Source organism: Microcaecilia unicolor, chromosome 2 (genome assembly GCF_901765095.1).
Source record: "Microcaecilia unicolor chromosome 2, aMicUni1.1, whole genome shotgun sequence".
Lineage (NCBI taxonomy): Eukaryota > Metazoa > Chordata > Amphibia > Gymnophiona > Siphonopidae > Microcaecilia > Microcaecilia unicolor.
Window position 1 is genome coordinate 624893099 of NC_044032.1, and position 15635 is coordinate 624908733.

Genomic DNA, 15635 nt, shown 5'->3' on the forward strand with positions numbered 1-15635 from the left:
ACTGCTTCTCAAATCTCAGAGACCAAGGAAGAACAGCTATTTATGAACAAAATGCATTAGCTGTCAATCTAGTACAGCTCACAGCTATTTATGAAACACACTAAATATAAAGTGACAAACTATTAAAATGAAGACAGTCAAAACAGAAGACAAAATGAAAATATTAAAAGAAAAAAAATACAGAACATACATTACATTCCAATAGGATTTATAGCGTGCTTATAACTATTAAGTTCTAAGCGGATTACAATAATGACAAACCAGAAATTGTCTGGGAGCTACATTACATCAACAAATTATATATTAGAATTACAGTTAGCTTAATTTAAGAAGATTTCAAAATGAATTTACAAAATAGTAAGGTTTTTAATCATTCTCTGAAATTAAATAGTTAGAAGCCCATACAATTTCAGCAAATTCTATTCCATTGGCAGATGATATGAAAAAAAAAATCAACTGCCTAATTTTTTCTTGCCTTTTATAGAAGGAAAAAAAATAAAGATCTTAGAATGGCAAGTTTGATCAGTACTTTAAAATAAAAAAAAAGTTCATACATATACACTGGTGCAAGACAGAATTTTGTAAAGGAAGCAAAACAAATTTGAATTTCACTCTAGCTTCAATGGAGAGCCAGCATAATATAATATGCTGAAATACTGTCAGACTAAGTGAAAAAAATTAATCTGCCATATTTTGAATTGTTTGTAACATCTTCAACAAATGCTTTTATGATATGCAAGGTTACAGTAGTCTGCAACAAAACTAAAATTTGAATTAGTAATCTAAACTGATCCCGCATTTGGGGGGGGAGGGGGGGAATTACACACCCTATAACGTTTTCTCATTAAATTGAAAGATTTCCTAATGAGATAATTGATTTGAACATCAAACGATAACATTCGGTCAATAATTACTCCCAGTATTTCAATAGTTGGTGAGAAAAAGCGAAGATACTTACCTGTAGCAAGTATTCTCCGAGGATAGCAAGCTGATTGTTTTCACATGTAGGGTCGATGTCCGCATCGGCCCATGAATCGGACGGCATTTTGCAAGCAAAATATTTAAAAAGTTTTGCCAGAGTCTTCTGGCGAGCGTGCAGCACGCATGCGCAGACTGATTTCCCACCCATCGCATGAGCACGTTCCCTCAGTTAAATCAAAAAGCATAAAGAAAGCAAATAACTCCAAACGGGAGGTGGGCGGGTTTGTGAGAACAATCTGCTTGCTGTTCTCTGCGAATACCTACCACAGGTATGTAGCTTCGCTTTCTCGGAGGACAAGCAGGGTGCTTGTTTTCACATGTGGGGTATCCCTAGCAACCAGGCTCACTCAAAACAATGAACATTGGTCAACTGGGCCTCGTAATGGCAAGGACATATCTTAGATTGACCTGAAACCACAAACAACTGAGTGCAGCCTGAAACAGAACAAAAAACGGTTTATGGGGGTGGAGTTGGATTCTAAAACCCGAACAGATTCTGCAGCACTGACTGCCCAAACCGACTGTCGCGTCGGGTATCCTGCTGCAGGCAGTAATGAGATGTGAATGTGTGGACAGATGACCACGTCGCAGCTTTGCAAATTTCTTCAATAGAGGCTGACTTCAAGTGGGCTACCGACGCAGCCATGGCTCTAACATTATGAGCCGTGACATGACCCTCAAGAGCCAGCCCCGCCTGGGCGTAAGTGAAGGAAATGCAATCTGCTAGCCAATTGGATATGGTGCGTTTCCCTACAGCCACTCCCCTCCTATTGGGATCAAAAGAAACAAACAATTGGGCGGACTGTCTGTGGGGCTGTGTCCGCTCCAGGTAGAAGGCCAATGCTCTCTTGCAGTCCAATGTGTGCAGCTGACGTTCAGCAGGGCAGGAATGAGGACGGGGAAAGAATGTTGGCAAGACAATTGACTGGTTCAGATGGAACTCCGACACGACCTTTGGCAAGAACTTAGGGTGAGTGCGGAGGACTACTCTGTTATGATGAAATTTGGTGTAAGGGCCCTGGTCTACCAGGGCCTGAAGCTCACTGACCCTACGAGTTGAAGTAACAGCCACCAAGAAAATGACCTTCCAGGTCAAGTACTTCAGATGGCAGGTATTCAGTGGCTCAAAAGGAGCTTTCATTAGCTGGGTGAGAACGACGATGAAATCCCATGACACTGGTGGAGGTTTGACAGGGGGCTTTGACAAAAGTAAACCTCTCATGAAGCAAACAACCAAAGGCTGTCCAGAGATAGGCTTACCCTCTACATGGCGATGAAAGGCACTAATCGCACTAAGATGAACCCTTACTGAGTTGGTTTTGAGGCCAGACTCTGATAAGTGTAGAAGGTATTCAAGCAGGGTCGGTGTAGGACAAGAAAAAGGATCTAGGGCCTTGCTGTCACACCAGACGGCAAACCTCCTCCATTTGAAAGAGCAACACCTCTTCGTGGAATCTTTTCTGGAAACAAGCAAGACTCGGGAGACACCCTCTGAAAAACCCAAGGAGGCGAATTTAAGCTCTCAACATTCAGGCCGTGAGAGCCAGAGACTGGAGGTTGGGATGTAGAAGCGACCCCTCGTTCTGGGTGATGAGGGTTGGAACACATTCCAATCTCCACAATTCCTCAGAGGACAACTCCAGAAGAAGAGGGAACCAAATCTGACGCGGCCAGAAGGGTGCAATCAGAATCATGGTTCCGCAGTCCTGCTTGAGTTTCAGCAAAGTCTTCCCTACTAGAGGTATGGGAGAATACGCATACAGGCGGCCTGCTCCGGAGGGAGTGCATCAACCAAGCTGGACAGTTGCCTTACCGAGTTCCGCAAGTGGACGCTTGTGAACAGCTGGTAAGTCTGGATCTTGGCAGCGAGCATAGCGGCCTTATACGTCTTCCTCCTAAAAGAGCCCAAGGTTCTAGATTCTCTGCCTGGTGGCGCCGAGGCATAGTCCCTAGTACTCTTGGCTCTTTTGAGGGCGAAGTCCACCTCCATAGAATTGTGAGGTAGCTGAGACCTCATCAAATCAGGTTCACCGTGGATCCGATATTGGGATTCAGCTTTTTTTGGGATCACGGTATTAGAAAGAGGGAACGACCAGTTTCGCATAAGGACTTCCTTCAGTACATTATGCAAAGGAGTCGTTGCAGCCTCTTTAGGCAGAGAAGGATAATCCAGGACCTCGAAAATCTCAGCCCTGGGCTCATCCTCAACCTCCGCAGGGAAGGGAATAGCCGCAGCCATTTCCCGGACAAAGGAGGTAAAGGATAGACTCTCCGGTGGAGGGGAAGATTCAGAGGGAAACCCATAGGACTCATCAGAAAAAAAGTACCTGGGATCTTCCTCTTCCTCCCACGAATGCTCATCTTCAGTATCGGACAAGATATCTCTCAAAGCAGTCCGAAACTGAGCCTGCCTCGATGCCAAGGAGCAACGTCCTCGATGGTGGTGCTGAGAAATCGACACCCACCTGGACTCCGGTGAAGCTTCCTCCACCGACATCGAAGGGGAGTCGACCTGGGTGGTAGAAGACACCGATACCGCAGGCGGCACCGAGGTCGGGACCTCACCACAGGCGAAGAGCCAGATGCCGCTGCAGCAGACGGTACGGAAGGCGCAAGCACCCCCAACACTGACGCAGACTGACGCAGCAATCCCTCCAGAAGCACTGGAAGTAGGGCCCTGATGCGCTCATCGAGAGCCGCCGTCAGACAAGGATGCGGGGTCAGTAAAGGAGCCGGTGGCAGAATCTGTTGAGGCTCGGGAGCAGGTACCAGGCTGCCAGAAGGACGACGCATCAGCACCTCCTGAACAGAGGGGGAGCGATCCTCTCGGCACCGACGCTTCTCGGGTGCAGATTCCCTCGACACCCTGGAACTCCTGGCACCGTGTGTCGAAGGAGAACGAAGACGGTGCTTCTTAGCCTTCGCTCGACGTCCGTCATTGAGACTCCTCAGTACCGAGGAGGACATGGAATCCTCACGCCGCCTCGGGACCGGGTCCGATGAAGGTCGGTCTCAGGGGCCTGTATAACAGGGGGCCTCGAAGCAGGTGGAGACCCACTCGATGCCTCACTGCCCCCAGCTTGAATTGGTCTTTCAGAAGCCATTACCTCCACTCCCGACGTTGGTGCTTCCTTCGATGTCGCCACCGCCAACCTCGGTACCGAAATCAATGTCGACGTCGAAGGACCGGACCAGCCCCCAAAAAGCTTTTCTCGTTGGGCTTCTTGAGACGCTTGGGTCCGTTTCTTCATACGAATACACAGACTGCAAGCGGCTGGGCTATGGTCGGACCCAAGGCACTGGATACACCAGGCGTGGGTATCGGTACCTGAGATTGTCCGGTTGCACTGAGTACAACGTTTGAAGCCGCAGGGTGTCTGATAACATGGAAGGAAAAACGGCTTCGGTGAAACCAAAAGACGTGATTGTGCCTGATAAAAGAAAAGGGCACAAAAATAAGGGAATAACCTGACCGTGCAACCTAAAAACCGGCCGCGACGAAAAACAAAGGAAATGCGAAAGTAGACAAAACTAAAAGTACTCTACGGGAACTTTTTTTGCTGTTTGTTTGTTTTTAATAACAATAATAAGAAAATTAAGAAAAAAATCAGGAGAAAAAAAGCGAAAACTCGAAGACTCTTTCCTGGGCCTGAGAGGAGCGCAGAAAAAAAAAAAAAAAAAACTACCTCACCTAAACACAAAGAAAAGAAAACTGAGGGAACGCGCTCAAGCGACGGGTGGGAAATCAGTCCACGCATGCACACCAGAAGACTCCGGCAAAACTTTTTTTATATTTTGCTTGCAAAATGCCGTCCGATTCCTGGGCCGATGTGGACGTCAACCCAACATGTGAGAAGAAAAAGCCTGCTTGTCCTCGGAGAATATAAGTATATTGGCCAATTAAAAGTGCTGTACAATTTGGGTCAGGGTTTTTATCAATAAGAAGACACTTTGTTTTATAAGTATTGAGCTTTAGTTTATGTCATAACATCCTTGCTTCAATCAGTAAAGCGAATGCTACATACCTGTAGAAGGTATTCTCCGAGGACAGCAGGCTGATTGTTCTCACAAATGGGTGACGTCCACGGCAGCCCCTCCGATCGGAGATCTTCCTAGCAACAGAGTTTGCTAGTCCTCGCGCATGCGCGCCGTCTTCCCGCCCGAAATCGCTCGTGTTCGCTAGTCCCATACCAAGCAAAAACAAGAGAAGGGAAGACAACTCCAAAGGGGAGGTGGGCGGGTATGTAGCATTCGCTTTCTCCAAGGACAAGCAGGCTGCTTGTTCTCACAAATGGGGAATCCCTAGCCCCCAGGCTCACTCAAAACAACAAACATGGTCAATAGGGCCTCACAACGGCGAGGACATAACAGAGATTGACCTAAACTTTTCCAACTAACTGAGAGTGCAGCCTGGAACAGAATAAAAATGGGCCTAGGGGGGTGGAGTTGGATTCTAAACCCCAAACAGATTCTGCAGCACCGACTCCCCGAACCGACTGTCGCGTCGGGAATCCTGCTGAAGGCAGTAGTGAGATGTGAATGTGTGGACAGATGATCACGTCGCTGCCTTGCAAATCTCTTCAATAGTGGCTGACTTCAAGTGGGCCACTGACGCCGCCATGGCTCGAACACTATGAGCCGTGACATGACCCTCAAGAGTCAGTCCAGCCTGGGCATAAGTGAAGGAAATGCAGTCTGCTAGCCAATTTGAAATGGTGCGTTTCCCCACAGCCACTCCCCTCCTGTTGGGATCAAAAGAAACAAAAAGTTGGGCGGACTGTCTGTGTGGGCTTGTCCGCTCCAGATAGAAGGCCAATGCTCGCTTGCAGTCCAATGTGTGCAGTTGACGCTCAGCAGGGCGGGTATGAGGACGGGGGAAGAATGTTGGCAAGACAATTGACTGGTTCAGATGGAACTCCGACACCACCTTCGGCAAGAACTTAGGGTGAGTGCAGAGGACTACTCTGTTATGATGAAATTTGGTATAAGGAGCATGAGCTACCAAGGCTTGCAGCTCACTGACTCTGCGAGCTGAAGTTACTGCCACCATGAAAATGACCTTCCAGGTCAAGTACTTCAGATGACAGGAATCCAGTGGCTCAAAAGGAGGTTTCATCAGCTGGGTGAGAACGACATTGAGATCCCATGACACTGTAGGAGGCTTGACTGGGGGCTTCAACAAAAGCAAACCTCTGTATAATTATAGTACAGCAAGAGGCCCTCTCATGAAGCGAACAACTAAAGGCTGTCCCGATATCGGCTTACCTTCCACATGGTAATGGTATGCACTAATCGCGCTAAGATGAACCCTTACAGAGTTGGTTTTAAGACCAGACTCCGATAATTGTAGAAGGTATTCAAGCAGGGTCTGTGTAGGACCACACACCACACAGCAAACCGGCGCCAGAGGAAAAAATAACTCCTCTTAGTAGAATCTTTCCTGGAAGCAAGCAAGACTCGGGAGACACCCTCTGACAGACCCAAGGAGGCGAAGTCTACGCTCTCAACATCCAGGCTGTGAGGGCCAGAGACCGAAGGTTGGGATGGAGGAGCGCCCCCTCGTTCTGTGTGATGAGGGTTGGAAAGCAGTCCAATCTCCACGGTTCTTCAGAAGACAATTCCAGAAGAAGAGGGAACCAGATCTGACGAGGCCAAAAAGGAGCAATCAGAATCATGGTTCCCCTGTCTTGCTTGAGTTTCAGCAAAGTCCTCCCTATCAGAGGAATGGGAGGATACGCGTACAGGAGACCTTCCCCCCAAAACAGAAGGAAAGCATCCGACGCCAGTCTGCCGCGGGCCTGCAGCCTGGAACAGAACTGAGGGACCTTGTGATTGGTCTGAGTGGCAAAGAGGTCCACCAAGGGGGTGCCCCACACTTGGAAGATCTCGCGGACCACTCGAACTGAGCGACCACTCGTGCGGTTGCATGATCCTGCTCAATCTGTCGGCCAGACTGTTGTTTACGCCTGCCAGATACGTGGCCTGGAGCCACATGCCGAACCGGCGTGCCCAGTGCCACAAGCAGACGGCTTCCCGACACAGGGGGCGAGATCCGGTGCCCCCCTGCTTGTTGATGTAATACATAGCAACCTGGTTGTCTGTCTGAATTTGGATAATTTGATGGGACAGCCGATCTCTGAAAGCCTTCAGAGCATTCCAGACCGCTCGCAACTCCAAGAGGTTGATCTGTAGACCTTGTTCCTGGACGGACCAAGTCCCCTGGGTGTGGAGCTCATCGACATGTGCTCCCCACCCCAGGAGTGACGCGTCCGTGGTCAGCACCTTTTGCGGCTGAGGAATCTGGAAGGGACGTCTCAGGGTCAAATTGGCTCGAATTGTCCACCAATGAAGGGAGAGGAGAAACCTCGTGGACAGACGGACCACGTCCTCTAGGCTCCCAGCAGCTTGGCACCACTGGGAGGCTAGGGTCCATTGAGCAGATCTCATAAAAAGGCGGGCCATGGGAGTCACATGACCCGTGGAGGCAATGTGGCCAAGCAATCTCAACATCTGCCGAGCTGTGATCTGCTGCGACGCCCGCACCAAGGAGACGAGGGTCAGCAGATTGTCGGCCCTGGTCTTTGGGAGGTAGGCACGGGCCGTCTGGGAATCCAGCAGAGCTCCTATGAATTCGAGTTTCTGAACTGGAAGAAGGTGGGACTTTGGATAATTTATCACAAACCCTAGCAGCTCCAGGAGTCGAATAGTCACCTGCATGGACTGCTGAGCTCCTGCCTCGGAGGTGTTCTTTACCAGCCAATCGTCGAGGTAAGGGAACACATGCACTCCCAGCCTGCGCAGAGAAGCCGCTACTACAGCTAGGCATTTGGTGAATACTCTGGGCGCGGAGGCGAGCCCAAAGGGTAGCACACAGTACTGAAAGTGCCGTGTTCCCAGACGAAATCGAAGATACTGCCTGTGAGCTGGCAGAATCGGGATGTGCGTATAGGCATCCTTCAAGTCCAGAGAGCATAGCCAATTATCCTGTTGAATCATGGGAAGAAGGGTGCCCAGGGAAAGCATCCTGAACTTTTCCTTGACCAGATATTTGTTCAGGGCCCTTAGGTCTAGGATGGGACGCATCCCCCCTGTTTTCTTTTCCACAAGGAAGTACCTGGAATAGAATCCCAGCCCTTCTTGCCCCGGGGGCACGGGCTCGACCACATTGGCGCTGAGAAGGGCGGAGAGTTCCTCTGCAAGTACCTGCCTGTGCTGCAAGCTGAAGGATTGAGCTCCCGGTGGGCAATTTGGAGGCATTGAGGTCAAATTCAGAGAGTACCCTAGCCGGACTATTTTGAAAACCCACTGATCGGAGGTTACAAGAGGCCACCTTTGGTGAAAAAATGTTAACCTCCCCCCGACCAGTAGGCCGTCCGGCACAGGCACTGGGACGTCGGCTATGCTCTGCAGGAGCCAGTCAAAAGCCCGCCCCTGACTTTTGCTGGGGTGCCGCAGGGGCCTGAGGCGCGTGCTGCTGACGAGAGCGAGCGCGCTGGGGTTTAGCCTGAGCAGCAGGCTGGCAGGAAGGAGGATTGTACCTACGCTTGCCGGAAAAATAGGGAACCGTCCCTCCTTCCCCCATAAAAACGTCTACCCGAAAAGGTAGAGGCTGAAGGCGGCCGGCGGGAGAACTTGTCGAAAGCAGTATCCCGCTGGTGGAGCTGTTCAACCACCTGTTCGACCTTGTCCCCAAAAACATTGTCCCCCCGGCAAGGGGCATCCGCAATCCGCTGCTGGATTCGATTTTCCAGGTCGGAGGCACGCAGCCATGAGAGCCTGCGCATCACCACACCCTGCGCAGCGGCCCTGGATGCAACATCAAAAGAGTCAAAGACCCCCCTGACCAGGAATTTCCTACACGCCTTCAAGCTGTCTGACCACCTGCTGAAAAGGCTTGGCCTGCTCAGAAGGGAGCTTGTCGACCAAGTCCGCCAACTGTCGCACATTGTTCCGCATGTGTATGCTCATTTAGAGCTGGTAGGACTGAATCTTGGCGATGAGCATTGCAGAATGGTAGGCCTTCCGCCCAAAAGAGTCCAAGGTTCTAGAGTCTTTGCCCCGGGGCGCCGAAGCATATTCTCTAGAGCTCTTGGCCTTCTTGAGGGCCAGATCCACCACACCAGAGTCGTGTGGCAACTGAGTCCGCATCAACTCCGGGTCCCCATGGATCCGATATTGAGATTCGATCTTCTTGGGGATGTGTGGCGTAGTTAAAGGTTTCGCCCAGTTCGCCAGCAACGTCTTTTTGAAGACATAACGCATGGGTACTGTGGACGATTCTTTAGATGGCGAAGGATAGTCCAAGAGATCCAGCATCTCAGCTCTCGGCTCATCCTCCGTAACCACGGGAAAGGGAATTGCCGTAGACATTTCCCGGACAAAGGCCGCGAAAGAGAGACTCTCTGGGGGAGAAAGCTGTCTTTCAGGCGAGGAAGTAGGATCAGAAGGAAGACCATCAGACTCCTCGTCAGAGAAATATCTGACGTCTTCCTCTGCTTCCCACGAGGCCTCCTCATCAGTATCGGACACCAGCTGGTGGACTTCGGTCCGAAGCTGCGCCCGCCTCGACTCCGTGGAAACATGGCCACGGTGGGGGCGTCGAGAAGAGGCGGAGGCGACGGAGCTCCCTCCATCGACGTCGCCGGGGAGCCCTCCATGGAAGGCGGCCGGCACCGCAAGCGGTACCGGGGCGGGCGCCCTCACTGCAGACAAGGGCCCAGCCATCGCCTCACTCGACGGCACCGGCGGCGCAAGCACCCCCAGTACCGGAGAAGGGCGAAACAGCTCTTCCAGGATCCCCGAAAGGATAGCCCTGAGGCTCTCGTTCAGAGAGGCTGTGGAGAAAGGCGGTGGGGCCGGTACCGGCGTCAAGCTGCGAACCTGTTCCAGGGATGGAGGCGGTACCGGGCTGTCCACAGGGGAACACATCAACACCTCCTGGATGGAGGGTGAGCGGTCCTCCCCATGTCGACGCTTGGGTGCCGGTGGCACTGGCGACCCAGAGCTCTCGGTACCACGCTTGGAGGGTGACCGATGCCGGTGCTTCTTTGCCTTCGCACGAAGCACGGCTTCGGTACCCCCCGGTACCGAAGAGGAAGACGTCAAATCCAAACGCTTCCTCGGGTCCGGGTCCAAAGAGAGTCGATCCCGGTGTGGGGGGGGGGGGGGGGCTGTACCGCGGGAGCCCTTGAGACAAGCGGAGACCTGCTCATGGGCTCACCGCCACCAGCAAGGGAATGGACAGCCCTCACCTGCACTCCAGACATCGAAGCACCCTCCGACGACATCCTCAGGAGGAACGATCCCGGTCTCGTAGCTGCACCCGACGATGACCTCGATACCGAAGGCCTCGATGTCGATGCCGGTACCGATGGACGCGGTACCGAAGGCTCCGATGCCGAGGACCGCGGGACTGAGGATGTCGACGCGCCAGATGAAGCCCCGAACAAACTGTTCCACTGGGCTAATCTTGCAGCCTGAGTTCTCCTCTTCAAAAGAAGACAGAGATTACAGGCCTGAGGACGGTGCCTATCAGTGAGACAGATTATCCGGCCGCGCTGGGTGCACGGTTTGAAGCCGCTGGAAGGCTTCGATGACATGGGCGGAAAACTCTCGCCGGCAAAATCGAAGTCCGCGATGGAAAAAAGGGGCACCAAAAGCTCACCAAAAAACGAACGAGCGGCGAAAAAGGCCGCAATCGACCACAAAAGAAAACTTACGGGCCAACACTAGAGATAAAGGAAAAAGTTAGAAATTTTTTAGCGAAAAAAACCGCGAATCGCAAGGGATCTCCAAGGGGCACGGAGCGACTGAAAAAACAGCCGTCCCGAGCCGCGGAAAAAAAGGAGACTAGCGAACACGAGCGATTTCGGGCGGGAAGACGGGCGCGCGCGAGGACTAGCAAACTCTGTTGCTAGGAAGATCTCCAATCGGAGGGGCTGCCGTGGACGTCACCCATTTGTGAGAACAAGCAGCCTGCTTGTCCTCGGAGAAAATACATCTTTGAATTGTAGAAAAGGAATTAAAGCAAAAATACTTACTTGTAGCAGGTATTCTCCGAGGACAGCAGGCTTCTTATTCTCACAAGTGGGTAGACACTGTCCCACGTCGCCCGGCCCTGCAAATTTGCCACTCTCTCTGCATTTTATTTCAAAACTACTGCCCTTGGGCTGGGCTTCTTCCCACCCACTCCCACCCAGTGACTCTTAAAAGGGACTTACTTTCCTAGTAATCCAATCTAACAGGGGATTACAAATGTTTAAAAAGAAGATTTCTAAGAGCCACATAAGCAGCTTCTGCCCTTCATGTTTGTATTTTGCTTAAACAATGGGTTTTTGATAGCTTTTAGTTATGGCCATGTTGTCCCCTACGACATCACTAGAATGCATGGTGTTTTTTTTTATTTTTAAGCATTCTTTAACGTAATCCATGTTTTTATCAACTTCAAAGTTGTTTTGGTAATTATTTTTTGGCTCTTTTTAAAGGATGGTGTAACAGAAAGCCAGAAAAGGTAGAGCTTAGTTTTATTCTCTGCTGCATAGTAATGTATGTTTGTCATGTGACCCAGCACTGCTTTCTCATCTAATGTTGAGTGTGAACTACACTCAACATTAGATGCTGCCAGACAGATATTCCCCCCTGGAGTTTGGAGGTACTGGTAAGTGGTTTTGGCTACTCTAAATAATTTTTGTGGAGATTTTCATGATTTTAAACTGTTTTATATGTAAATCTATAGATGAGATTAACTCTTAACATATATTTTTTGCACTATTGCAGTATTGCCTATGGTGAAATAAAAGGTTCACAACATAAGGGGTATGCTATGAGCCTTATTCTAGTCCCCATTCACATTCTGATGTTTGCCAATGTAGTATGTCAGTTTGAATGTTTTTGGAGATGTATTTTTTATAACAGTATTTATATTTGCTGTTTGTTATAATTATTTTATTTACTAAGATTTGATATTGATCTTGTTGTTAACATACCTGTGTTATTTATAACATTTGTATCCCACATTTTCCCACCTATTTGCAGACTCAATGTGGCTTACATAGTTCCGTAGTGGTGATTACCACTTCCAGAAAAAAGAAATACATAGTTAAGGTAGAGGAGACACAATAGAGTAAGTATTCAGTTAGGAAAGTTCATCTTATGATAAAATCGTGATAACAACTTGAACAATCAAGAATATTAAACTTCAAAATTAATATGAGCGATTAGGAAATAAAGAATTAAATATTGTGAAGTCCAGTGTACATCTTGTTAATTGACAATTAGGGCACATTATTATGGTAAGCTTTCTTGAAAAAACTGGTCTTCAGTAATTTACGAAAATTAATTAAGTAATTGTTTTTTTTAATGGTTTTTGGTAATTCATTCCAGATTTGTGTGCCTATGTAGGAGAAACTAGATGCATATGTTTCTTTATATTTCAGTCCTTTACAGTTGGGATAGTGTAGATTCAGGAACGTACGAGATGAGCTAGTAGAGTTCCTGGTTGGTAGGTCAATGAGTTCTGGCATAAATCCCAGAGCTTCACCGTGTATGATCTTATGAACCAGGGTACAAACCTTAAAAGCAATGCGTTCTTTTAATGGAAGCCAATGTAATTTTTCTCTTAAGGGTCTGGCATTTTCATATTTCATTTTGCCAAATATGAGTCTGGCTGCCATGTTTTGTGCAGTTTGAAGTTTTTTAATAATTTGTTCTTTGCACCCAGCATAGATAGCATTGCAATAGTCTAGTTGTGATAGTTTTTGTATGATTTTATGATACTTATTTATGGTTCTATTTGTTTTAACAGTAATGTTTTGCCCCTGAAGCAGCCCTTGCCAAACAAACACAACTGAGTCGGACACACTTTTTAGTTTTATTTTTAATAAAGCATTTTGTTCTTCTGCCACCATGTCTGCTCCAACAATTTCTTTCCTTTTGGAATTTGTGGACCTCCTGCCAGCTTGTTTTCTAGAATGTCTTAATTCTATATACATAATACAAATTATATATATATATATATATATATATATATATATATATATATATATATAACTGAATCATTGTTTTAGCTAAAGGGACCACCTCTCCATGCCACTGAAGCAGCTACTAATCCAAGTAATACTTACTCTTTGGTCCTTGTCACCAATCAGACAGACAGCACGTAGAGTTGGCACCCATCTTTTGAACTCAATCATCCAGTTATGTAATGTCGACTTGGGAACCAACACCATGTGAGGGCCAGGAATGTTCCTGTAATGCTTCATGTAGCCAAGAAGGGAAATGGTCTGTAGTGTCTTTCCCAAACCCTAAAAACAAAGGATTCCATCAATGTGTGCTCGCAGTCATTACTATACAACTGCATATAAGAGATGGCACTTTAGGTGTACATAAGTGCTAGTATTCTAGATATTGACATGCACAGGAGTGCACAAATGCAGGCATCCAGATTGCCCTTTATTCTCCATACAACCTCTACAGCATACCATTTCATCAGCCAGGATACCATTGATACCATTCTCATATAAGGAAATAAGCCAGTTCAAGCCTCGGACCTGATAGTCTCTCAGTTTACCCGACTTCACATCTGGAAAAAAAAAACAAAAACAAGACCATGATAAAAGAAAGCAATTCCTCCATCTTCAACAGTCAGAATGGTTAAGTGCTTGGTTATGGAGGCATTTCTTTTCTCACTAGGCACAGGCAGCAGTAATGATATAAGATAAAAAATATTATAAAATTTGAACACCTTTACAAACAATTTACATACATTTGCATGTAAATTGGATGCAAGACTACAGTTTGTTATTAAAAAATGTCTGCTACAGCAACCACCAGAATCTTTTCATGAACTAAGGTGTTTACAAACATACAAAATAATGGTGGAAAATTATATGAAAGTTTAAACTGCTACAAAAAAAAAAATATATATATATATATAAAGAAAGAGCCAGCATTAATTCAGACATACATGATGGGGATTCCTCAAATCGTGTGCAGACGTTGGTTGTCTTAGAACTTTCTGTCAGAAGCTCTTCATCTTCCTCTTGCTCTGTTCTGCGATGCCGGTAGCTTATGGAGGAGGGGGAGAGGGGAAAAACTTTAATAAGTTCCTGCAGCACACAAATCCCACCACAGAAAAATGCCTGAACACAATGATCAGGAGTCTCATGAAAGCCTCTATTTGGAAGGAAGTGACATCACAAGATGAGATGGCTATTTAAGCTGTCTGCTCCAACCATCCCATATGCAAAAACATGCATAGCCCCAGCTCTAGCCTTTGTTTAAAGCAGTAGATAGTTATGGGTAATGCCTTGGTGAGAGAAGGATGAACTTGAACCACATGATCGATTTGACAGTTTTCCAACTCTGGTGCAGTGCAGGGCCACTGCATGGATGAGAACATAGTGGCAGGTAACCCTGCAGCTGTGATAGCTAGTTTTGTGTTATATGTAAATGGAAGCCATCAGATTGAGTCCATACAGCCCAAGGAACCCATGACAGAGATGTGGTACCGCAAACTCATGTGAGAGGAGCTATTGTCCCTCTGTGATCAGCGGAGAGAAATTTCTAAGCTAGACCATCACCTCAAGAAATAGAGCTCAGAGTTGAGCAGCATAAAAAAGCAATTTCAGGCATAAAAAATCAGTTAATAGAGGCACAGCAAGAAATGATGGACAAGATAGAGAAAAATAGAAGACTTTAAAAACCAAAGCAGGCAGTGCAATTTGTGGTTTTACATCATTCCAAAGTTTCCAGACTTTCTAGACCGACAGCTTGTGGTGCATAAAATTGCCAGCTTTTTTGCTTTCAGACAATTCGTACACTGTCGCTCCTAAGTATCACACGCATGTCAATCACTCGGAAAGCCAAAATCAAATGTGGTTAAAGTGGTTGACTTTGGTCCTGGGGAACTGAGGAACTGAGTTTGATTCCCACTTCAGGCACAGGCAGCTCCTTGTGACTCTGGGCAAGTCACTCAACCCTCCATTGCCCCATGTAAGATGCATTGAGCCTGCCATGAGTGGGAAAGGGCGGGGTACAAATGTAACAAAAATAATAATAACAATTAAAATGTGAAGGAAGCAAATTCTAGGCTCTCAACATCTAAGCTGTGACAGCCAGAGACTGGAAGTTGGTATGTAGAAGCGACCCCTCGTTCTGTGTGATGAGGGTCAGAAAACACACTCCAATTGCCATGATTCTTCAGAGGATAATTCCAGAAAAAGAGGAAACCACATCTGTCATGGCCAGTACAACACTATCAGAATCATGGTTCCACTATCTTGTTTGAGTTTCATCGAACCCTTTCCTACTAGAGGAACTGGAGGATAAGCATACATACGGCCTGACCCCCAATTGAGAAGAAAGGCATCCGATGTTAATCTGTCGTGGGCCTGAAGCCTGGAACAGAACTGAGGGACCTCGTGAGTAACTTGAGTGGCAAAAAGATCCACAAAGGGAGTGCCCCATGCTTGGAAGACCTTGCGGGCTGCACCCATGCGGAGAGACCAATCGTGAAGTTGCATTATCCTGCTCAGCCTATCGGCCAGGGTGTTGTTTGCGCCCACCAGACAAGTGGCCTGAAGGAACATGCCAAGTTGGTGAGCCCAATGCCACATCTGGAGGGCCTCCTGACACAGAGGACATGATACGATGCC

General features: G+C 47.8%; 1 protein-coding gene across 1 annotated transcript in view; it reads right to left on the reverse strand.

Annotated features, from left to right (window-relative positions):
* SMARCA5 (SWI/SNF related, matrix associated, actin dependent regulator of chromatin, subfamily a, member 5) overlaps positions 1–15635 on the reverse strand; it is a 234468-nt gene that overhangs the window by 148319 nt on the left and 70514 nt on the right. The window contains exons 4-6 of the mRNA XM_030192240.1: positions 13946–14046; positions 13461–13561; positions 13104–13283 (exon numbers count right to left, since the gene is read on the reverse strand). Coding sequence (XP_030048100.1) covers positions 13104–13283; positions 13461–13561; positions 13946–14046 — 382 coding nt within the window. The remainder of the gene's footprint in view (positions 1–13103; positions 13284–13460; positions 13562–13945; positions 14047–15635) is intronic.